The 27046-nt window shown below is 27.2% G+C and overlaps 1 protein-coding gene across 2 annotated transcripts; it reads right to left on the bottom strand.

Moving 5' to 3' along the window:
* Positions 1 to 369: 369 nt before the first annotated feature.
* Positions 370 to 25942, bottom strand: LOC107444498 (endoplasmic reticulum metallopeptidase 1). Of its 2 annotated transcripts, none has more exons than XM_016058648.3 (14): positions 25213 to 25942; positions 23134 to 23261; positions 22029 to 22134; positions 19721 to 19867; positions 16971 to 17063; positions 16674 to 16877; positions 14567 to 14793; positions 12812 to 12998; positions 11716 to 11906; positions 10257 to 10412; positions 7991 to 8190; positions 6095 to 6210; positions 4765 to 4940; positions 370 to 2596 (listed from the first exon to the last, which is right to left on the bottom strand). In XM_016058648.3, exons 1-14 carry the CDS (start codon positions 25784 to 25786, stop codon positions 2426 to 2428), a joined length of 2676 nt encoding a protein of 891 aa, XP_015914134.1. In that variant the 5' UTR covers positions 25787 to 25942; the 3' UTR covers positions 370 to 2425. The 2 variants fall into 2 exon arrangements, with proteins under 2 accessions (XP_015914134.1, XP_015914135.1); XM_016058649.3 differs by having other exon boundaries at positions 24838 to 25886.
* Positions 25943 to 27046: the final 1104 nt, after the last annotated feature.

Genomic DNA, 27046 nt, shown 5'->3' with positions numbered 1-27046 from the left:
AATTTACTCTCGAACAGAGAGTCATTGCTTCCGAGAGGTTTTTCACTGTAATCTTCAGCTATTTAATATCAGACATAAAACTGTTTATATATACTTAAAAACATGCTCAATTTTTGGAGAGCTATTATATTTTTCATTCCAAATATTGTAATGAGTCATCTAATATAGTTTGAAAATTTTATACATTAGAAGAAAGCATTTAGAATGCATAAGGATAAAAAATAAAATAAAAAATAGTTAATAAATGCCAGCAACAAACTATCTAAATATTTTTCTAGATTTAAAATATTTTTTATAATATCTGGTTATATAATAAAATGAATGCATTTATTTTTTTCACAATTTTAATGTAATGACACTTTAGCGAAATTGCATAAAGACTTCTTTATTAAATCAGCAATTCTCTTTTAAACTGCAGAAAGAGAAACCAACTTGTTAACAGGAAGTAACTAGGTACCAACCTTGAATATATTTTGGGGCAAAATGCAAGCTAACTAGCAAGAAACATAAATCTCTCTATTTAGTACGAAATGCCAAAACATTTTTAAACATAACCTTCATTGCATCAATCGAGTATCACAAAAATGAAACAAATTATATTTCTTACATGCAATCACCTATAATCATAACTTTTGTTTAATGTGCATATATTTTAAACAAGAAAGAAAAGTTAAAGTGCATCTTAAAAGTTGAACATTCATGTAAAATAATAAATGTTAATAAAATTATACTTCAATATTTTCACAAATAAAAAGTAGAGAAATTATTTCTAGAACTGAGATGGCTAGGCCTCACTCTGGGCTGTCATGCCATTGAAGAAGTATTTCTAGAACTTTTTAAATTGTACACAACATAAAAGTACTGTAGTCATTCACAATAAAATAGAACACAATTTATAAAAGAGCAAATGATATATAGTTAGAAGACATTTGTTCCATTTAAATACAGTAAAAAGCACTTTGACCAGCATGTTACCTAGAGCCTTTGTGCTCTTGGTAACATTTTGCATAATTACAATTGTAAAACATTTGCATAATTTTGCAAATGACATGTTCTACTTTATTGTAATGCAGCACAATGACACCAATTGTTATTTAAACCAATAGTAATTCCTTTAAAGAAATCGTTTTAAGTATTTATGGCACAATATATAAAAAATTACATAAAAAAATCATTTGTCTCATGAATCAATCAAAAATTTGTTTGATTCATTGCACATAAAAAAAAAATTTTATGCAAAAGACAATGACATCTAATGAATAACAACAATCAATAAAATTTAAGCTATTAAAACAAATACTCTACAAAGTAGCCAATAAAAAAGTATAACAAAATGTATCATCACAATAAAATAATAAAGATTGAACATAAATCTAATAATTTATTCAGAGATTGATGGCCACTTGACTGGTTAAGTTAGGTCTGTGAGACCTTGTACCAAGTTATTAAACTTAATTATGCCCCTAAGTTGTGAGATGTTACTTTCTATTAATATTTTTTAATTGTTGGATTTTTTATTGGAAAATTTAATTTCTCTGATATTTTAATCTGCGAAAAATAATTTTTTGACGATTAAATAACCTCGTAAAGTAACTTGAACAAACAAGGAAACTGAATAATTTAAACAATATTACTTTACATTACCAAAATAAAGTAATGTAATAATTTTTGCATTACGTATTTGAGAACAAATCAATTAGCGAAAAAAATATATTCATATGTTAGCATTTTTTCTTCTTCTTAATACAAAGCAGAAAGACATCAGTTATTTATGAACTGATTAATGAGAAGTATATAAATAACAAAAATGTTACGTTTGATACTTTAACAAATAAAATTCTTTACCATAATTTAAATATCAAGAAAAGACAATCATGTCAGTGTATACCATTATAATAAACTTGCATTCACCATACTTCAGCAGAAAAGAGTATTACCAGATGCTAAAAATTTAGAGCTTGCTTTCACATGGAATAAGAACCTCATTTGCAATAAGATTAATATCCTCAATTTAAAGTTAATTTATAAATGTGACTTATCAAGTTATTGAATGCAACAGAATTACTAGTGCATCAAGCCTGTCTCTATGAATTACAAATAATAATAAGTGTAGAGTAGTACCAACAATTTACAGCTGATATTTTCAAAGATAGCCCATTTTTCCAATCTCAAGGCGATGAGAGATACTATGAATATACAGTATAAGATAATTTTTTTAAAAATTAAAATTTTGACTTTAAGTTAAAAGTGAGATACAAGAACAAATACCATAAACATATAAAATTTAATAAACATACATTTTGCAGACTAATGGACTTGAAAAACAAAAACTAAAAAATAATGGTTGATGATGTTATTTTGGACTGGGAAAATTCATATACAATGAGAATGAATTCAATTCTATATCTATAATTAACTATAAGGGTCAAAAGACGAACATATCTAAAGTACATGTCCATGGCGTCGCATGTGTCCACGACGGTATTCGCTTCAAAAATGCCGGAAAATCGCCCGTTAGTAGGTCATGGCCATGAAGATAGTGTGTGATAAAACTGACATCAATGAGAGGATTATCTTTTATGTATTCCTTTGATACCTACAAAGAAATAAATTATTTATATTTGGGCAAAAGAATTAACTGAATTAATAAATTAGTAAAAACAACATTAAACTAATTTGTAATGGCAAATATCATGCAAAAGAATATATCTTCTTGTATTCCAATATTCTGAAAGGTGTTTTATTTTATATATATGCAGAGTTAGTTTTTTAATTTTTTCTATTTCAACAATATCTTGTCAAAATTCAGCAATACACAAGGCCATTAAATTGAACAAAAACATCCTTTATAGGGCATGACTAAATAAAATGTATCATTTTAAGTGAGTAACAAGCAAAATATTTTGTTAATTGGTAAAGTTGGTAGGATTGGCTTTGCTAAATTCAGAAATTCGTAATTAATGTAGTTCAATTATTATTAGTTCAGTTGGATCATCATGGCTTCCACTTCTGCTAAAAGCCAGCATGTTATACATGAAAGAAAATCCTAATAATGTGTATAAGTTAAAGACTTTATAAAGCTTGTATAGGAATCAACAGAATTCAACTTGGAAAATCATGAAATCAGCAAACAATTTAGAATTAGGTCTTGCTTCGTAAAAAGAATTTATTTCATAAAGGAGTGAAAGAAAAATGCTATCTGGAGGAATAGTTCAAAGGAGAAGCACAGAAATCAAAAGAATATCTTCAAACCTACTTGACAAAAGTCATTTATTAAAACGTTATATTAAATTAAAGTACTATTATTCAAAAAGAAACAAGCCATGGATTTTCATAATTTACAAATGAAAATAGATTAAAATTGACGTTAGTGCTTTAATTTAAATTATCCAAAATCAGTTCAAATCAAATTATTTTATTAAATCGAGGTCCTACTGAATTTATATTTTTCAAGAATTTATCTTATTGATAAGATATTTAAATCCAAACGTAAATTCAAATTCTTAAGTGAAATTAATTAAACAGGAGGTAGAAAAATAAAAATAACCATAACTACATTAATTCAAATTCAAATTGGAACAGCGCACAAGGCAGCTAAAACCAAATTCAAATCATATAAACTAGTAATAATATAATTTTACTCAAAAATAATTTAAATATAATTTTAAAAAATTTAAATAAAGTTGTGTGTTTACAGAGCAGCACTTCATCAGGGGACACACTGTCTGTAAACACACAGAAGCCTTTCTGTTGTTAGTGGCAAAGCCAAAACTAACAGTGCCTCGAGGCCCCTAATGAAAATACAAGCATAAAGAATAATAATAATTACCACATTAAATAAATATTTACCATTATAACATTCATATAAATTTGCAATATAATCACCTTTACTGAAACAAATATACAAAACACTTAGAAGGCATAAAAAAAAAACGCCCCCAAAGCACATATAAATATTCAAAACAGTTACAGTTAGTAAAAATGAAAAAGAAATTCCTTATATATACCAAATCAGCTCAAAAAATAATGTGCTGACACCTAGATAAAAATCGACAAATTAAAGAGCTATAGAATCCAAGTGCTGCCATCTGTCTAAAAAATCCCAACAGAATATTTTGAAAAAGAAAACATAATCCCAATAAATTTTTTTAAATAAAAACAAAATCCCAATAAATAACAAGATGAAAACCAAATAGTTCACCGTCTAGTCCTGCTTAGACGGGCTTCAATATCGGCCAATTTAATAGGATTTGTTTAAAATTTCTTTAATCAAAACAACAAAATTATTAAAGTTGAAAGGAAATTTATTTTTCTTTAGACTGTTTTTTAATACCTCAATAGCGGTCAAAAAATCTATACGGTTATTACAAATGAATTTGAATCTCAATATTTGACCAAATACAATATTCTTGAAAATTTTATAATAAAGGTTGGAATAAAAAAAAATTTTAAATTATATTTAAATTATTTTTGAGTAAAATTATATTATTACTAGTTTAAGATATTTAAAGTAAGAAAAAATAAGTCTTAAATTTTTACTAATAGCTCATAAAAAGGAAATTATAAATTACGTATTATAAGAATTTTTTGCATTTGTTCAGTGAAAAAAAAAGTTTTTTTTTTTTGTTTTCTTCTACTATTTATGATTTTTAAGAGTTTCAACTAAATAATTTACACATTAGTTGGTGTTGAAACCATACATTCTTACTTCATGAAACCTAAAGCACATCTATTAGGTTAAGATGTAATAAAAAATATGCATACTGTTAAGTCAATTGAAAATGACCATGGTTCTTTGTATTCGCCATAAGAATAAAATATGAAATAAGTTGGTCTGTCAACCCAATCTAAACTGCGAAGTGGTGGTTCCTTAGTCACATTCCATTTGGACAATGTAACACCTGCACGGGGGGAGATAATTACCGTTTGATGATCAGGACCTAAAGTTAACAAAAAATTATTTATTTAATAAACACTTAACTACTGTAATTAAATTGTTCATTTAATATGTTTATCACTAAAGTGTACAGTTATGAGAAATAAATATGTTTTAGATTTAAAGAATTAAAAACAAAAAAAATTGGTATAAACATATAAGAATATATAAATAGATATGTTTCGGTATATTTTATTGTAAGGCTTAAAAAAATTGTGCACTGTACAAACTTCAAGCAAACAAAATCTTGTTTCTTTTGGTGTCAGTTGACTAAAAATATTTTAAGGACGAGGCACAGAGACTTTTTATCATAGGTTCCAAACGTCAATTAATTATTTATCATAAGTTTTACTTTTAATAAACTATTAGGTTTTATCATTTAACAATACTATTTATTACTTATCATAGGTTACAAATGTCAATCTGTCATAATTTACTTTAAAAATGCTTTTTTAGATGCCACTTAAAATTTATAAATTTCAAAAATTTAAACAATGTGAAATAAAGAAATATGTAAAACAAACAAAACCTTTTTTATTCACATAAGTTATTCACTAAGTATTTTAACAACCAATTACAAAAAATAACTATTCATCCTGTATTTCAAATGTCAATTTGTAAGGTTGATTTATTATTTATCATTAGCTCCAAAGGTAATTATTATTTATCATAGGTTTATCATTAGGTATTATCATTATCATTCATCATTAGGTAATTATTATTTATCATAGGTTTTACAATTTATTAATTATTAGGTTTTACTATTCATTAGGTTTTATTACCTAATAAGTCATTTTATTAATTATCATAGCTCCCAAATGTCAATCTGTCATATTTTGTTTAAGGAATACTTTAGATGGCATTTAAAATTCACGAATTTTAAAAATTTAAACACTGTAAAATGAAGAAATATGTGAAACAAATAAAACTCTTTTCATTCGTATAAGTTATTTTTAAGTATTTGTTTAACAACTAATTACAAAAAATAACTATTTATCCTGTACTTCAAATGTCAATTTTTAAGTAGTCGTAGATATTTGGTTTAAAAATGATATAATATTGTAGAATTTGCACAGCTCAGACAAACAAGATCCCTTTTATTCATATTAGTATAGCACAAAAATATCAACAAATGATTACAGAAAATAAATTATTTACCATGTGTTCTAAATGTCACTTTGTAGGTATTTGGTTTTAAGAACACTTTTGAAACTATTTCAAATTTATGACTTCCATGAATTTTTGGTTTTGCAGCAGGCACATAGTAACTTATGCTAGAAAAAAAAAGTAAAATAAACTTAATTTAAACATATTTACAAATATATATATATATATATATCAATCATTTATATTAAAAATAAGTATCTAAGAAATAATATTTTAAAAAAATATCTAACAAATAAACATTTCCTAACTAAAATGAAATGATATTTTAAACTTATACAGCAATGTGAAAAGGTGATTAAATCTTTTATGATTTTAACCTTTTTTAATATGGACATTATGTTAGACTTAACTTGCAAATAAATTTTTTTTTCTTACTATAAGTGATTTTTTAACATGTGAAGAGCTGTTTGTCTCGATTTCGATTTCTGGTCATAGAAAAATCATGGTTAAAACAAAACATAGAAACAAAACAAGCTAACAAAAAAATTTACATTGTTTATTAAGAGCTTATAGTATCTCTTATAACTACAGGCTACTTTTACAAATACAATAAACCTAACAAGAAAAATTCTAAATTTTACAATTTTCAAAAATATCAATATTTAGTAAAAAAGCTTTTAAACTGTTACAAGAATACCATAGCACGATTGAAATAGCATTTGCTACCTAGTTTTAGTTTAACAAAAGATAGTAAAAAAAATATTTTGCATAATAAAATCACTGTTTTGGCAAACAAGATAATTAGTCTTGAAAGAAATGTAAGAAAAACATTGTTCACAAACATGTAACAGTAATTAATACACTAAAAAAATGAATTCTTTACAAACAATTTAAAAAAGAATCAAGCAAAGATATCAACTGTTATGATTTCTGCAAGATATTTTAGAAAGTAATCTAACACTGAATTCTGATGTATTATTTTAACAAGCCCATGAGATAACTAGTTCAAAGTGGCATTTCATAGATATATTTGGAGTTATAATCTGTGGTATTGGACAAAATCAAATTTAAAAGAAATTTACAAATACAATTAAATGTTTAAACATAGAATTTGCTATCACTACAAAACTTTTCCATACAAAGCAGACCCAGGCTGGTATTTTCAAATAAATTGAGGACTGGTAGGGTATTACAATATTGGAACAGTAATTACAAATTAATAATTTATTTCAATAATATTTAAAGCAGTTTAGAAAAGATTCATTTGAAATGTTTAGAAAACTTATATTGCAGATAAAAACATCAACCAGGGCCCGTCTATAAATGATGTCATGCTTGGATGGGTGGGAGGGGGTTTGTAAAATTGCTACATTTTGTGAGTAGGGGAAACAGGGGGTAATAAGAAATGTGACATAGTATCATTACTAGATTATTCATTAAAATAAATTCCTACCTAATCATTGTCATGCTCAGAAATGCCATTAAAACTTAGTTAAAGTTTAACCCACTGGAGGTTTAGAAAATGGGCAAAATTGAGAGAATGTTTCTCCCCAAAACACTATTCTTCTATCTAATAACATAGAAAAACCGGTTTTGTTATGCGGAAAGTTAAATTACAACTTTTTACGCGCAGAACCGTTAGTAGCTTAAATAAAATCTATAATATAACTGATAAAAAGTGTTTTGTTTTTAAACTGCTAGTATATGATTATGCATTAAAACTTGAAAGGTGACAAGGTTGTAGTGGATAAAGTGAAGTATGACATTTCGTGACAAGGGCACATAAATATTGAAACAAAAGTGTGACATTATTTATGGATAGCCTATTAACAGAAGATTTAACAAGGACCTCATCTAAGTACCAAGTGACAAATAAACTTTTATAAATACAGGTTTCATGAATAAAAATATGCTTTATGAAAATTGTTTAATCATATTATGAATTACCTCAATAAAGAAATAACTGGCATATAAAAAGGCATTCCACAAGCTAATTCTTTATCACAATCAATGGGCTCCAAATCTTTTGTTTCTTCTATGAAAGATTTTAACATTTTTGGACCATTGTAATCAAGAGGAACAACCCAATAACCAGAATCTGTAGAAGTTACACTTCCACTTCTGTTGTAAAATGTGCGTTCAGTATGCTATGTAAAAAAAAAAAAAAAAAATTCTTAAAAGTAGAATTTAGGTAAATTATAAAATTTCAGAAACCTGAATATAATGGAACGAATTGTCTAATACAAATCACCCATTATTATATTACCTGGAAATAAACAATAAAAATTGAGTCAACAAAAAAGTAGAAACTTAAATTAAGTAAACAACCTTTTTCTGTAATACCTTTTCTGTTTAATGATAAAAGCAAATCAAAGCAGAAAAACTCGAAAACAGAATTTTCATTAAAACGTCCAATGTCTCCATTCAAAATTTTGATCTTTCAGAATCCATCAATTTGTGATTGAAAGATTCAATCACAAATTGTGGGGAAAGATTCAATCACTATCAAAGATTCACGTGGATAGTTCAACAATTCCTGAAGTTTAAAGTTATAATGTATTTCGCCCCCCTAAATATCATCAAATTAAGTTTTTTAAAGTTAGTATGTTTAACTAAATTTTGTCACATATTCATATTATTTTTATTGATGAATTAACTTTTTATAGCTGTAGATTATTTCTAATATGAATTTTTTTTAAAAATAAATTTAATCTAAGCAAAAAGTTGCTTTAATATTAAAAAGACCCATCGATATCAGTCACTGACTCATGCGGTTTGAGGAAAAAGCGATCACTAATTTATTAGTGATCACTTTTTCAATTAAATATCTATAAAAAAAAGCACATAAAAAGCAATCAGAGCACTTTATAATTAATTAATACACTTCAATTGTGTTAATAAAAGACCATGTTAATTGCAATTTTTTAAAAAGAAAAAATGCTTAGTTTATCAACAAATTCAAATATTTCAAAATTAGTTCAGAAATGAAAACTAGAGAAAAAAAAAATCAAAGGTATTTTTCTAAAATTTATTAACAATCTAATTTGAAGTAATATTTCAGTCAATATAAAATAAATCAGTGTTATATTTATATTTTAAATTACAAAACAGGTCCACATAATTTCTTTCTTTTTCAAACTGTAACTTTTTTAAAAGCTTATAACATAAAGACATTGATTTTGAAATTTCCTAAACATACACTCTAAGAAGAGCTAGACTTAAATCATCTTTAGACTAATGGAATATTTCAAGGAATTTTCAAAAATATGTAATGATTACTTACCAAATTAAACTGTTATTTCACAAAAAAAAAAAAAANAAAAAAAAAAAAAAAAAAAAAAAAAAAAAAAAAAAAAAAAAAAAAAAAAATGCTTGTGTCACAATATAAAAAATAGTTTGTTCTCACAACAACTCTACCACAGAAATTCGTCTTCGATTAGAATTTAGTTTAAATATTTAATTTAAATACAGTAAAACCACATTCAATCATTTCTAACCATTACTTAAGAATGATAGATACGAGAAAACGATGAATGCGACCCAGCTCAAACTAATGAATAATAATTTTAAAATGTACGAAAATTTATAAATTTCCTATAAGTATTAAAAAATTTTAATTAAAAAACTTGTGTAGATACTGCAAAAATATTTTAAGCTGCAAAAGAAGGAAGTATAAATATATTTAGTTATTTAAAATACTTGGAAATTTTAGACATTTGTTACAGATTGCTGTTCATTTTCTGAAAGTGTGCGTAAATGCACAAAGTTTCTCATTGTGGCCTTCTGCAAATATTTGCTATTGGTGGTTGTGTCAAATTCAGTCTTCATCTGTATCTCTTTGCATTTCTTAAGCTACTGCAACCATTTTTTGAATTGATAACACTACAAGTTTCAACCTTTCGATCAATTAATGTATTAACATCAAACCTGTTGTTTGAAGCATTTTACCTACATGATAAAAAAATTAACATGATAAAAAGAATAAAAATGCATTTTCGAAAAAGGGAAATGAAGCACTTTTTAAAAACACCCAATGAAAAAAGCACCTTAAAGGGCTTTTAAAAAACCAAAATTAAAATAAGGACCTTTAAGCACTTTTGAAAAATGCTATGCACTATGATATGAAAAAACGAAAAATGTGGGAAGGATGGATCGAGGTTTGACTATATTCAGTTTAAAATAGAATATAAAAAAAGTGATTTTCTAAACTTACTAAAACATATAATCTCATAGGAGCTGGACCTTCATTATCACCAGAATATGGGAAGCCAAGTGGAGTGAAAGACACTAGTAAGAAAGTGATAGCAAAGATGAACAGTAATACTGTTATCACTTTACGAGTAGATTTCATAACTTGGATCATAGAGAACTAAAAAAATTACATTTGAAATTATCAGTATGATTAGTTAAGAAAATTTGTTTATTTTTATTTAAGATTTTTATTTTATTGCAGCAAAACTATTTTTAAACTTATATAATTTAGATGGTACACAGGAAGTTACATATGTAAAAACTTATCAGAAGGACATGATTAAAGGTCATTATTAATCTAAGTCCTTATATTCTTGGTCTTAGTCGATAGCCTATATATTATTTGTTTAAATCAACAAATAAAACAGTTTTCAATAAAAAAAATGTTTTGTATACAAACAGTATATGTTTTTCACATTACTTTTTTCATTGTGTATTTTTCTTTAAAAAACATTTCTCGTATTGTCAGGAAAACATTTGGCAGTATGTTATTGTTTCATAAAATGATTTGACCTATTTGTTATTTTATGGCAGAATCATAACTATTAAATTAATAAGATTGCATTATCATGTATAATTTGGGGATATTCTTAAAATAGTGCCTGGTAGCAATATGACATATCCCATTTCTTGAAATTGGTATCTTCCACACTCTCTTCTGTATGCTCCCCATTGTTAGAGGGAAATGGGAATGATTTGAGGGGGGAAATTGAATTTTTTCTAGGCAGACAAGCAAGTCATTGCTTCTGATGTATTTTTTTCAGAATTGAGTGAGACCAATACCAAGAGAATGAAAATAATAGTTAAGAAGTTATAAAGGTTCTATGCATAAAAAGTACAATTTTGTAATTGTACTTATTTACGCATCTGATATTGCTATGTCAATGTATTTACAATTATATTATCTCATTAAAGTTCTTAAACAAATTATTTTAATTTAGACTAACAAGTTTTCGAATCCAGTTAGATACATGATTTTTGATGCATAAATATTTTGAAATTGTCATTGGGAAATACAAATTATCAATGTGAAGAATATTAAATACATTTATCACATTACAAGAATTAAAAATATGTAATTGTAAGGATGGATTTTAAAAATTAAATATTTAAAAAAAAATATTTAAAAATTTAAATTAAATTAAAATGATTAAATAAAATAAATTAAATTAAATATTTAATTACAAAATAATAAAATTAAATATTTTGAAAACTAAATTGTAAAATGGATTTTAAACTTTACAATAAAATAAATGTTTAACAATAAAAACTAACTCTTGTTATTGTTTTCTGAAAAAATAAAATGGATAAAGTTACATAGCCAATACTTAATAGAGAGAAAGTTATTATAATCAAAGCAGCAAGCAATTATAAATAATATATTTCTTTCAAATGTGAAGGTATAATATTAAAACTCCTACCATATAGGTTGTAGACAAGAAAACTAGTGAAGTAGTAAACACTCCAACAAGTATATCAGGATTAATCATTGCACCAATGCGACCCATTATTGGGACAAAGACATTGTACATAGACCATACACAGTAAAATAACAAAGACAAAGGAATAAGCTGCATAGAAATATGAACAAGCAAATGAGTTTCACGTGTTCCTGAAAAAATAAGATTCAAGATTAGAAGAAAGGAAGAAATGTAGAGATAGATGCTTTGGTTTCTCTTAAGAATTAAAACAAAGCAAGCGAAGCAAGATAAATCATATGGGGAAGGCAAAAGATTAAAGGGAATGCCCGTTGCTTTTTATATCTGTCAAATGTATAGCAAAAATATTATCAGCTTTTAAATATAATTTAGAAACACGTGGTATTTCGTTATAAAACATATAAAGATGTATTGCATGTAAAAACAAATCTTTTTATAACATAAAAAAGAGTAAATTGTTTTCAAAATTACCTCGAAAAAATTGAAAATTTTAATTAAGATCATATTTAAATGAAAGGGACACATTAGACTCACAATTTGCATCCAACATTTAACCACCTACCAAAATAATCCTCGTAAAAAAAAGGTAAAAGAATCGTTCTTCAAATATATTGATTGGCATATAAAAAAAGCAGTCTTTTAAATTCTCCTCACATCAGCTATCTGAAAATATTCAGATGGTGTACATAAACAAAAGTTAATGCTATCAATAATTTAGTAAAGATTCCAACTCATTTTTAAACATTTATTTTGACTTATTATTTAAACTAATTTATTTAAGTTAAAACCATAAACCAATCTTTAATGCTTTATAAAAAAAATCCTGATTTATTTTAATAAAATAAAACTTTACAAATAAATTTATTAGCACAAATTTTAGTTTTTGTTATGACCAATGAATTTCAAAATTTTACCTGAAAGTAATAAGTACATTTAAAGGGCTGAAAATGTGACTAATTTATCTTGAAAAATAAATTTCTGAGCTATGCCCAATTTAAATTTTGTTTTTCAGAGAGTATAATCAATCCCTTATAAGACAAACTTAAATTCAAAATGAAGTGAAAAGAATAGAACCCACCTTTTGAACCAACAAGACTAAACATATTGCCAAATAGACCCCGTATCACAGTAGGAAAAAGAACCCAGGCACAACAGATGAATGAAGAATTGAGTCTAGTTAGTTCTAACAGGAGAAGAAACATCATCCACACAAGACGAGCTGCATCAAAATAAACATCCTCTTGAAGCCACTTTGTCCTCAAACTCTGAAAATGTTTTAAATTATAAACATTATTCAATAAAAACTGCAAACATTTTAAAGATACTTTGCTAGAAAATTAAGACGTATTCATTTTTAACAATATAAATTCTAACGAAAATACCATTAAAAAATTTATATAAGTACAATGATAGTCATAAGAAAAAATAGCAGCTGTGTTTCCAGGATTAAACGAAAAAAAAAATGCAAAAAAAAAAATGTCTAAAGTGAACCACGACATGAATAAAGCACAAATCAAGTACAGATACGGTTCATTTCTGTACTAGATTTGTGCTTTATTCACATTTGTTACTTTAGTCAACTGTATCATAATTTTAGACTTAAGTATCTCTACTGATGTTAAATGCAATACAAAGTTAAAATAAAATAAACATATAAAAAAAGCTTTCAAACATCATTTAAAAAATATGATTTGTTACATTATTGTTAAAATTATTGTTACATTATTGTTGTTACACAGCATAAAATTGTGACATTTGATTGTTGCTCAAATATTAAAAAATCATACAAGTAAAATAAATTGCACCTTTTAAATGTCTCTCGAGTGAATAAAAGATTTTAAATTATAAGCTTACATCAACAAAAAGTATAGTTATAACATTTACAGGGGTGCCACTTTAAAAAAATTTCAAGACTGAACTTATTTTTTGACCAAATGATATTGTCTAGCATTGTTTACCAAACTTTTAGAATTTTATAGCTCACTGACACCAACATTTATCTTTCCTTGATAATAGCCTACATATTAAATCAATCGTTTGATTATTTTTTCTAAAAAAAAAACTTCTTTATTTTATGTTTTTTTAGCAAACAAAACGAAAATAACAGCTAACCTTGTATATTTTTACTGCACAATTATGACTGAACAACCTGAAACCATTCATATCTCTATTTTTCACATCACCGTTACTTATTTTTTTGTTCTAGCACTATAATTTCCTTTTTTTTAAATAAATAATCTTGATTTAACGTTGGCCAGCATCACAATAGGTTAGGGTAGGGGAAGCAAACTTGAGCAGATTTAGATTCAGCAATAGTACAAATTTAATTACACAAGTAGATGAAGTTCAATCAATTCCATCTGTCAATAATTTAAGAATAAGATTTAGTGAAGCTGACAAAAAGATAAATAACAGTCCTGACATCATTACCATATCATATGTTTTCATTAAGATATAATTTATTTTTCTTTCTATTTTGTCCAAAATTTTTTTTAAATTTCTAATGAAAAAAAAAGAAAATTTTATTTAATTGATAGAATTTGTCCATTGATTTTTCTCAAGACTGATTTCAGTCTCCAGGACTGAAGAGTGGCACCCATGCATTTATACTTTTATATGCTAAGTAATAAACATATAAGGTTATACCAAATTTCATTTTTATGCCATGGTATTCATGTAATTTAACCAAAGCTGCCATAATGTTAAAAAAAAAAATGTAATGAGACACAACATATGTGTCTCATGGCAGCTAATGTGTTAAAATAATAAAAGAAATGTTTTTTGTATTAAAAGATCTAAGAAATTAGTTAGAATGGAATATAAATATCCTTACTTCATCTTTTCTAACAGCTAAGCTATGAAAATATATAATAGCTGCAGTAGAGGAACAGCCATAGAGTCCAACAATTAAATAAGGTGATCTGTACCATGACATAGCAGCATTGAAAAGATCCAAAAAGGTTGCTATAATAATGCATATCAAAATGGCTCCAACAAAGGACCCAATATGAACAGCAGCAGCCTTCATAACTAAATTAATTCTGGTCTTTAAAGATATCCCTATTAAAAAAATTTATATTTATTTTAAAAAACACATTTAAATAAATAATTGTTAAATTGAGAATCAAAAATAAGAATGAACTCTTCTAATAAACATGCTTGAAATTTTATTTCATAACATTTTAGTGAGAAGATAAGACTAAGTACTTTTACTATTCACTTTTAAAGAGTAAATAGGTTGGAGTATAGAATAGGATGCTCATTGGATTGGATTGGATTTACTGTCTAATTTTACTATTATAAATGTACTATTATTCTGATCCTGGTAACTTCTTATTATAAAATAACACTTTTAAGTAATTTTTATGTTTTCTGTAAGAATATAAAAAGTAGCTAAACTAAGAGGGGCACTAGATTGTAAACTTTTACATCCCCAGCACTAAGCTTAACAAAATTGTCAGTATAACCTCCCGAGAGGAATTAAACGATCACTCGTATTTTTGTAATTAAGAGTTAAAAAGATTTACATTTTCATAAATATTTACTTACTACTATATACTTTAAATTGAAACACTTACTATTAAATATAGCTTTAGCAGAATGAAAACTCTTGTTGGATACAACTATTTACAGTTTACAATAAAGGAATGTGATAGTATAAAATGTGGATTATCACTTTTTATAATGGGAAACCTTTTTATAAGTCTTCTGTTTTCAAGCTCAGATTAATAAGCAAAGTTTCTCCTAACTCTACTTTCAACAGTTAACTGTTATTTTATAAAAAATGGAGTTCAGTATTTACATTTTATACATCGGTTGACCCAACAATGGCAAACAAGTCGAAAGAGTTATGAAAGACAAACAAAAGATAGAAGAGTACAGTTTACTGCATTCTGCTTAGGAAACCTTGTACAATAAGACTTGAGCCCTAATTATCCATTGAAGACATTAAAAATTATTTTGCACATGATCGATCACTGATTTTCTTAAAAGAGTAAATGAACATTTTAGTTTTCTCCTAATCATTTGTTGTTTCAGTGATTTAGACTAAAACTAAAGATTTCTGTTTCATGTTTAAAATATATAAACATGTATAAATACATTTTAAAATTATTTTTCGCATAACCGTCTTGTTTTTTTAATTATTTATTTAATTTATTTATTTTTTGATTATCTGTGGTGCCCTTACATTATAATTCCATGGGTAATTGCGGCTCTGCTGTATTAGTTTTCACCGAGTTTCAAATTTCATTACAATCAATTATTTAAAAAATCCGAGAATCGTAACAGAGTTTCAAAATCAGTTATTTTTCGTGTTCATGCCTTAATTTTTTTGAAGTTTTTTTCGGATTATCACTGATATTTGTTATCTGCCATGCTTCTGTCACCCAATTCCATGAAAAATCGGGGCTGAACTGTTTATTTTCATTGAGTTTCAAATTCAGTAACAAAGTTCATCATCAGATGGAATTGCTGACAGGAAAAACATTGTTTTCTGCTGCATGTCGGCCCATTCCAAATGAAATATTCACATAGACATCTTCTAATTTTGTCCTCAAACTGTGCCACATTGTTGATGAAAACAGAATCTTTTTAATGGATTCTTCTTTTATAGTTTTATCAATGAAAGGCATCATTTGTTAGTAAACATTTAAACTATTTTTTATTTTTTTTAAAAATAAAGCAGAATGCAGCAAGTCGTACATCCCATTCTTCTCTAATTAAATGTTTTGATATTTCTGTGATACCAGGAAGTAAACTTCTTAAGATTTTAATGGTAGTATTGTAAATATTTCAAAAGACTGCATTTAAAACACTTTTTTTTGTCAGGCACATTCTAAAGAAAAAGGGAGCGAAGATACTAAGAAAAACTGAAGCATTTTTAAAATTATTTTTTTAATCCAATTTATAACTATCAAAGAATAACAATATAATTTTACCTGAAATTCGGTTTCTGTAGAGCATGTCAACAAAGGAAAGGATAAGAATTAGAAAATTGATAGCAGTTGCCACGCTAATTCGATAAACCACCATAAAGATTCCCATGAAATCAAAGAACACTAACTGCAACTTCGATTGTTTTTCAACACTTGTCATGTCAGGGGAATTTAAAGCATTATGGATCAAGTTGAGAAGATTTAATCCTGGGGGGGGAAAAGGACAACAATTAAATAGGGACATAGTTATTACAGAATAACAGAAAATACGCAAAAGTTTAAAAAAGTAATATACATTACCAGCCTGCTGTATAGCACCAACAGTTATTGCTTCAGGCACATCGAATTGTGTATGATACACATATCCATTTTTCACATAAGCAAAGTCCAACCCTAAAAGAAAATTATTTTTAATGTCAATATATTCTTTATTTTTTTAAAATACTAAATTAAAGAAAATTTGAAACTTCTTCTTTTATTATAAAAAAAAATATTTAAATACATTATAATATTTCCTCTGGACAATTTAAATTTAGTAAAATAAGTTTAAGTTTTTTGCTTAAAAGAAACAAACTATAACTTTATTCTAGCAATATTCTGCAGGGTGTTTAAATTAGACAACATTGAAGGCTACATATTAATATTGCTATCAATACACCAGTAGATATTAATATAATTATTATTTGCAAATATAATAGATCTATCTTATTATTTGCAAAATATAATAGATCATTTGGGAAAACATATTCAAAATTCAGCATTAACTTTCCAAACAATTAGAAAAATAAAAAACTGCTCAAGCTCTGATTAAATAAAAACTCTCAACTTCTTAAAGATAATGTATAACAAAAACTTTTAAATATTCATTCTCAAATGCCTCCTCTATCAGCTTCTATTTAATATAATATAGATGATACTTGCATAGTTTTGCAAAATCACACTGAGGGTCTCTTTGTCAAAATTAAGAGAAAGTCAAAATAAATAGAAATATGATTGGTAAACAATATGCTAAAGATGTGGACAATTTTTTTTTAAATTTTTTCAAAGATCATTCTATATTCCACTGTTATGAATCTTGCTACATTATTAGAGAATACTGTCAAGTATTTATTGTAAAGAGGTTTTATTAATAAAAAAAAGGTTTATTTTGACTTTACATACCTTTTTCATTAAGCTGTATTTTGTGTCTTCTATCCGCGCTAGCATTTAAATGCAACATTATGGCACACACTATATTTTGCAAGGACCATTATTGTATTTTAGATAAAGTAGTTTAAAAATAATTGCTAATTTTGCTTTTACAAGTTACGCAACAGAGTTTTAATGGAAACAAAAGTTCTGTGCACATTGTAGCATTAATAAAAAACAACAAGAACAGAAGTTTAAAAAGGTACAATTGTGGAAATAGGAGATAAGGAGACAGATTCTTTTTAATTTTACATTCTTAATAGTCAAACGAGATTGCGTAGCATAACAGTATTGTAAGTCATGGATAGTATGGTAAGTAAAATAGATATATTAGTAAGTTGTAAAATCTACTAATCACATTTTTATTGATTAATTCGAAAAAGCTTAGCCTCAATTATTTTTTAGCTAGAGCGATACTTTTAACTGCCTGACTAATATAGGTTTCTGGACAAGGAGAAAAAAAATCGCAATATAAGGACTTGCAAAAGCAATAAAGTTATAATAGTTTAAGTTTACATACTTTTTTAAGCTTCATTTTTATTGAATGTTTTACTAAATATGTCAAATCTATACCTTTGAGCCATGATGGCTAAGGGGATAGAGCGTTCGACTTCCAAGGAGATGAACTTGGCTCAAATCCCAGCAATAGCTGGTCGATACAAATTCCGCACCCGGCTTGCACCGACCACAGTGCTGACATAAAATATCCTCAGTGGTAAACGAATCATGGGTTAGAGTCCCCTTGCCGTCAAGCTAAGCTTGGGAGGTTTTCGTGGTTTTCCTGTCCATGTAACGCAAATGCGGGTTAGTTCCATCAAAAAGTCCTCTATGAAGAAAAATTTCTCCCAACACTTGATCCGGGAGTTCCCCTGTCTTCCGGATTGGGTTTAAAATTACAAGGATACGGAGTTGTACATTAGTAGTCGTAAACCAAAAAAATTGGGTTGGTTGTTCAACGACAGTTATAAAATAAAATCTATACCTTTAGCTTTAAGTTTAGAAATTTTGCAGGCACATGAATAACAAAAAAAGATTTAGAGCTTTCAGTGGATGTCAGGATTAGTAAAATTATGTTATTTCTACCTTATTATTTATTCACTTTAATGTAACAAGGGTTACTCAATTTTTCTATTTATTTCCATGCTACAGTTTGTTTGAGGGATTGAATGTTTAAGGTGATTCGGAATGTCTTTCGAATACATAATAAAATGGTGCCTTGATTTTACTTCTATGATGAAAATAATTACTTACAAAATACATTTAGCAGATTCTGTAACAGCTTCTTCATTTAATACTAGCTCTACTTTAAATAAAATTAAAAGTAATTAACTTTAAGGCCAAAAAGGTTAGAGTTTCAAAAATATGAAATAAAGTCATTCTTTTCTGCCTATATGTGATGCTATACTACTTCACAAGCATGCCATAAATATAAAAAAATGATGATTTTCACTAAAGTATTAATAGAAAAAAAATAAACATGGTAACAAAAGCTAACTTTATAAACCTATAAAAATATATCTAACCTTATAAAAGCTTTTTTGAAAATTTAAAAGAGTATATCTTAAAATATGTATCTATGTACCTGATATGTATTTATGCATAGGCAATTTATAATTTTTTTATTACTTGTAATCAGGTCATAATTTATAATACATATCCCAAATTATGAACATTATAACTTGTATTACAATTATAATAATAATTAAAAACAATTTATTATTAAAGTGGGCACAATGGTTATAAGGCATCGTGATTTATGATTAAAAGTAATCATGACTTCAATTGATTAACTCTGTTCTGCTATAAACAATGTGTAATAAATCATATTTAAAGTGAAATTATATCAGTTTAAATATACTTACCCGGTATTTCTCCAAAATGTTCAAATATCCTGTAATCTGTATCTGATGGAATCAGACCATTCTGAAAAATATCTTGGGCAACTACGGATCCCTGAGGGTACGGTGTATTGTTGGCATAAGCCATTAACAACCATGTTCTTTCCCTGTCTGAAATAAAAATAGATATTTTAAAAATACTACAAAATAAAAATAAAAAGAATTAAAAAAAAAAGACAAATGTTCCTTTGTAAATATAAGATACAAAAAATATATGAAAAAAAAATAATGCTCAAAAATCAGGACTTGGTGTATTTTAGGGGGTGCTGGTATCTCAGGGTAGCTACTGAGATCTGGAGAAAAAAATTCCCTGCACGTATTATATACAATATATTAATAGGTAACTCTTTGGAGCTATATAAGGATAAAGATTACAGTTTTAGCTGCCAGAAAAACTTGGAGAAATAAGAAACAGCTCGACATCTTTAAATATTCTATAAATTGCACTTTGAGATGTCTGCATTTTAAAAAGACAAAAATAAGAAATAAAACTCCCTGATTTTCCCCAGTTTGTAAGGAACAATTCAAAATTCTTTGCATTTTCCCTGTTATTTTAGCTGATTTTAAAATTCCCTGTATTTTCCAGGTTTTTCCTATTTTCCCAGTAAAGTAGCAACCCTGTATCTTTATTAAAAAGAAATGTCTATAGGTAGATATAATTTAATACTATACAATGTGCGCTTATATTGCAATTTCACATAGCCAACTATTCTTAATTTAACACAAATATAATATTTAAGTTAACAATCTGCTATGGCAATGTTGGTTCATTAGTAATTGCATAATATAGGTAGCCGTTTGAATAAGAAAACAAAACGAATTTTAATGAAACACTGATAAAAAAACTAGTTTTTAGATAACATGCTTGCGGAGTTACAGAATGTTCTTAAATAAAACATTTTAACTGGAGAAAAAAAATGGAATGCCTTTGATTATTCTCAATTTGCATGTATCATCGATTACATTATGTGTAATGTTTTGAAAATGTACATAAATTAGCCATAAGAAAATGTGATTATCTCATTTTACTTTTAATTCAAACATTATCAATTATATTTTCTTTCCAATAATTAATAATATATAGGTAAATGAAAGAATTTCATGGTTGGGTAAACTCACATCGACTTTCGGACATAATTTTGTTCAAAAAACTTAATTTGTTCACATTATTGCTTTTAGAAAAACTGAATACTGTGTAACATAATATTTCAAGTAAAACAACCCTATTTTAAGTACTTTGATTAAATGCACGAATTTTTAAAATCTTGTAGGTTAGTTAACACAAAAAATTGTTTTATAAAATACAATATTTATAAATTAAAAACTATATAGAAAAATATCTAATGTAGTATGAGTTCCACTAATTATAGAAACAGATAAAATCAAATATATTTGTAATTTTAATAAGATTTTAATTTTAATTTTTTTAAAAACTAAATAAAAATAAAGAAAGAAAGAAACAAATTTATCCAAGTTATTTGATTATTGCAGCAATTAAGTAATTTACTAAATTTAACAACAAGCAACTTATTGATATGTTATCTTGTTGATATTGATATTTGAAATTCATTGATAGTTTTTTATGAACATTACACAATTACATTTATTTTGATTTAAAATCAAAAATATGTAAAAACAGAATACATACAAATATGGTTTCGTGTATTGAGAGTATGAATTAATTATGCGGAAAGTTTGTTTGAAAGAGTCGCATTGACTGTTTACTCAAACATAGAGAAATAGTAACTTAGAAGTTATAGCCTTTATCAGCACCTTTCTTAAATGAAATACAAAACAAAATACTATTATGTAGATACAGCAAATTTTCCTGTTTAATCATAAAAATGTAAAAACAGATCCAATATGTAAGTTTCCAATATGTAAAAACAGAATACATACAAATATGGTTTCGTGTATTGAAAGTATGAATTAATTATGCGGAATGTTTGTTTGAAAGAGTCGCATTGACTGTTTACTCAAACATAGAGAAATAGTAACTTAGAAGTTATAGCCTTTATCAGCACCTTTCTTAAATGAAATACAAAATACTATTATGTAGATACAGCAAATTTTCCTGTTTAATCAAATATATACACAAAAAATGATAAAAGTATGTCTAATAAATTTTAATTCATAAAAAAATACACCGAATTATAAGTATCAAGTATTTAACTTATAAAAAAATCCCAAAATTAACTTATATTTCCCATATTAAAAACACGTAGCAAAACTAAGATTTTTTTTTTTAAAAATAAATAAATAAGAATAATACCAGCTTGAAAAAGCATCTGTTTGCCCCCAGCACCGCAAGCTTCCATATTTACGAAACCAACAACTGATTTCGCCCATGGGTGTTCAGTTATAAATCCATGAGCAGCCTAAGAATATAAAAGCAGAATAAAATTATTTTGGGAAAAACACTGACAAGCACAATAAAATATATAAATTTGAACAAAAATATATAGAAATAGTACATAAATAAAGACCAGTAAAAAATTATTAATTAAAAAAAATCTTGTCATATCAGTACTGTTAATATTCCAGAAATTCCATTAAGAAGTTACAATTGTAAGTTTAGTAAGAAAAGTTGGAGCCTTGAAAGCTACGTAGAAAAAATTATGTTTTAAGATGAGTTCGAAAAACGGAAACTAACAAACTTTGCTCAATTCTGGTTTACATAAATATATACATATTATAGTAATTGGTTAGATTTTTTAGAAATGCTGAAAAAGATTAAAAAACTAAAATAAAATTCTTTCTGATGAAGGACCAGAAAAATTTGATTACTTGAAAAATTAGAAATTAAGCCTTTGAATATTTTTCACTGACTAGTTAAATTAAAACCCATTAAAATATTCATTATTAAAGCTTGTGAACTTAAAATGTAACTTCCCAACTTCAAACATAATTTATAAATTTAAAGATGTATAAAAAGTTTTTTAAGTAAATTAACATTCTGACACAAAATATTTCTAGAGTTTTGCTATTATTAATATTTATTTTGGATAATGTAGTGCATTTAATTTCAAAAAAAAATTTTAATTTTATTTTTATATCCGTCGTCGAACAGCCAACCCAATTTCGTATTTACGACTACTAATGTTCACCTCCGTAGCCTTGTAGTTTTGAACCAATACAGAAGACAAGGAAACTCCTGGATCAGTACCCCTAGAGGTATGATTTGTTACAAGAGCATGGAGGACTCTGTGACTCGACAGATTTAACGTGCATCAGTCACCATTTACTACACTGGGAGTCTCCGGACGGCGGGGATCGAACCCACAAACTCTTGGACACGGGCCCAGTGCCCTACCAACCAGGCTATCCCGGCCTTTCAACAAAATTATTGAACATTTACAAATATGAAAATTTCCCACCTGCAGTATATTTTCTTCTGCTCCATTGAATAAGAATATAACTTCATTTGGAAGAGCCTGATCATGTTGAGAAAGAGATAGCAAAACTTCTAGCATCACAGCACAGCTTACAACATTATCACTAGAACCTGCACAAATATTTTACATCTATTATTCAAATAATAAATGATCACTAGAAACAACAATAAAGGTAAATAATTTATAACTAAATTGAAATTAAACCTTAATATTCTGGAAAATATTACCTAGATCGGACATTAAAGTTTTAAATAAATATTTTCTTAATAGGTTAGGGAGGTATTTTATTTATGTCGCACTAAAGCTGCACAATGGGCAATTGGCGACGGTCTAGGAAATATGTCTGAGGATGATCCAAGCCATCACAATTTTGATCCTCTGTAGAGGGGATGGCTCCTCCGCTTTGGTAGCCCAAAGACCTGCATGTGAAATAGAGCACTTTACGGTAGAATATTTTCTTATTAATGCAATTTTGAAAACTCTTACATAAACATTTATAGCTAAAAATAGAGTAAAGAAAATTCTTAAAAAAAGTCTTTAAAACCCTAACAGGTTAAAGAGATTTTGAGTGGGAAGAACCATAAATTTATTTTACTACTGTAGAATACTTTTAAAAATTATTTAAACATATAACACTTTTATACTTACAGATTTATAATGAACCAAGAACTGAAAATGTTTTCTAAATGACAAAAACTTACAAATGATGAGTGTAGCTGTTTTTTACATGCCTCGTATTTAGTCTTTCACAATGTGTTTCTATAAAAAAAAAGTGTCTTTTTTTTTTGTCATAGCATAACAAGATTATGATTTTTTTAAAGATACTTTGAGAACTTCAAACACCTTAACTGAAGCTTGAAAAAGTTTCACTATAAAATAACTTAATTGATCCTTTTTTTTTAATTAAAAAGAAAATTACTATTAAAAAGGGAATTTGAACTTATTTTCTAACAGTTTCTTTGATGCCCCATTATGACAATTTACTGTTAATATTATGATAATTTAGATTTAGAAAGGTGTTTGCAATATTAAAATAAAATGTGATTTCAAAAATTGAGTTTGAGAACTAAGAATTAGTATGATTTTGATTATCGTAATATTTATTGTGAAAAAAATCCTTTTCAATAATTTTTTTTACAGATGCATTGGAGTAAAAAACTATGTATTAAAATGTTCATTATGTCCATCATTAACAGGATAAAAAATTAAAAACAATTTCAAAATGTCAGTTAAAAACAGCTATTATAATTCAAACAATAATGTAATTTTGCTAGTAAAAGATTATAAGAAAAAATATAAATGAAACTTATTACACAAAATTACATCTTACAAATAAAATATTTTTATTTAATTTTATTACCCGCACTCAATGATAAAGTGAAGAAAACTGGTTAAAAAATTATAACTTATTCATATTACTTTTAAATAGATTTTAAAAATATTCCTTCATTTTGGCAATAGTGGCTCCACGATTAATAATATTGGCCCTTAGTATGACTTTTACTAGTTTGATTGACTTGGTGTTTATCTGAAAATGATTGAATATCCTGGTATTAATCATTATTAATATAATTCATTATTATTAATTTTATTACTAGCAATTATGACACAAAATTTGAATCTCACATTACTAGTATTTTATAAAATATATTACACTCTTTTTTTTAAAAAAAAATTTATTGTTACCTAAACTGATAATAAAAATTCTTTTGCAGAAATTGTGTGCGATCTGTTGAAACATAACAATTATTGTATCTGAAGTTTGTTTTGTAATGATGAATATTACTTCCACCATACAGAAACTTTGTTTAAAAAAACAGCACAGTATTTCTTTGCATCAATAACTGCTTATTGATAATTATATCCTGGTTGGATTGATTGGCCATTGATAATTATATCATGATCCCAAATCATCCTTAATTTTGAGGCTTACTAATAATGTTTCAATTTGATTATTGGTACAATCAAAGTGTAAAAATGTTGAATAGGGTTTAAATGGCTCAAGTCAAGTCACAAAAATTCCCAGAACAAACGTATTACATTTAATTTAACTATATGTACCTGGACTAGTAGGCACAGAATCAAAATGGCAGTTTATCACAAGGCTTTTACTATTGGCTTTATTAGGTCCGATTTTAGCGATGACATTCTTAACATCGTGATAACACGAAACCATTCCATCTTTGAACGTCAAGGGAAAGCACCCACTGGTTTTTTGAATATCAACTTCAATTTTATTAAAAGGCTTAGAGTGAGTTTTTATGTAATGCAACTGTCTGGTGATATAATCAACAGCAACAACTTCATTTTCGTAGCTCCCGGTAGGTTTTGGACCGATGCTGCTGAGTTCTACAACAAAGTTCCGGGCTCGTTCTTCGCTAAATTGAAATGATCGAAGTTTCTCAACATTTTTAAGTGATGCAACAGACACAGGCGCGGGAAATCTAATTAAATCACTATAGAGTACCAAGCAGAATATAGCTAAATACAATATAAAAATCACGATCCAAGTTCGGTCAGTAATGAGTGGTGGACATCGTTTTTTACCGAAGTCTTCATCGCTGAATATTGAATTCTGAGATGCACCACCCGCTGTCAAAACAGGTCTTGTCCTTTGCCTCACGTTTGTATTCATATTTTTTAATTATTTACATAATATTAAAAAACCAAAAGCGAAGTTGCGCGAGCAAAACTACTTCTTGAGTGTCTTTCCTTCGAACACTACTATCACATTTAAACAAGCAGAAGGAAAAATAGCAAAACTAAACTGTCTGTGGTCACGGTTACGTGTAGATCGCGTTTATCAGTCATGACTTGGAAAAAAAAACTACTTGTGTCAACCTCACAATTTGATTAAACACCTTGAGAGTGTGAGATCAGGCTTATGAGATTTTGATAATATTTTCCAATTCAGTGTAAATCCATTACGTCTCGTTCAAGAAACGTTTACGAAATATTCTGTTAAAAAATATGACAATTTCATAGATAAAAGTTTGATTCCCTGTTCTTGATAAAACTTTGAAACTAAGCTGATCAACTTCCTCGAGAAACTAAAAAACTTGTAGTAAAATTTCTGTACGAATATTTGAAACCTAACTACTTTATCTTTCCAAATTAACGTTCTTTGAATTGAGATTCCTCACGGGGATTCTCCAACAGAAATCCACACACACATATATATATATATATACATATATATATATACACANATTTCAATTCTAACTGAATTTTTATGTATATATATATATATATATATATATATACACGTCACATCAGAGCTGCACAATAGGCTATTGGCGACGGTCTGGGAAACATCCCTGAGGATGATCCGAAGATATGCCATCACAATTTTGATCCTCTGCAGAGAGGATGCCCCCCCCCCGCTTCCGTAGCCCGCCGACCTGCTAGCGAAGGCGAGCACTTTTCGGTAGAACTGTTTAACGAGAACCAATACCGCACACCCTCGGTCCCTACGCAGACTGATAGTGGCCACCCGCCCGCACACTGACCGCAGCCAGTGATGCTTGACTTCGGTGATCCGTGGGACGCGTCTGGTAAGGAGGCCCCGAACGAGACCCAGATTTAATTTTCTGTAAATTGTAATTTTCTCCTTCTTAAAAGTATTGTTTGCTTTAAAAATATAAGTAAAGGTTATTTTTCATTAATTATTTATTCTTAGGTTAATTTTCTCTAAGTAAAAGTTCTATTAAAGATAAAGAAAAAAAGTATGCAGCAGAAAAACCACTTGTTTTGCATTGAATAGAATGAGGCATTTTCCAGGGAAGATCCTTCCTGTAAGGAATAACGGTTCAGGAAAACATCCAACAAATAAGTCAATATTCTCAAAAGGTGACAAGAGAAAAACGAGGGAAAGCGTGACCTTGTAGAATGACTA

This window comes from Parasteatoda tepidariorum, chromosome 1 (assembly GCF_043381705.1).
Source record: "Parasteatoda tepidariorum isolate YZ-2023 chromosome 1, CAS_Ptep_4.0, whole genome shotgun sequence".
Taxonomy (NCBI): Eukaryota; Metazoa; Arthropoda; class Arachnida; order Araneae; family Theridiidae; genus Parasteatoda; species Parasteatoda tepidariorum.
This window is presented reverse-complemented; position numbering and strand designations above follow the sequence as displayed.

Coding starts and splice junctions, on each gene's coding strand:
- LOC107444498 (XM_016058648.3), bottom strand. CDS start 25,786: ATGAATACAAACGTGAGGCAAAGGACAAGACCTGTTTTGACAGCGGGT. Junction 22,135..23,133: donor CAGAAGAAAATATACTGCAG/GTGGGAAATTTT, acceptor TTATATTCTTAG/GCTGCTCATGGATTTATAAC. Junction 19,868..22,028: donor ACAGATGCTTTTTCAAGCTG/GTATTATTCTTA, acceptor TTTTTATTTCAG/ACAGGGAAAGAACATGGTTG.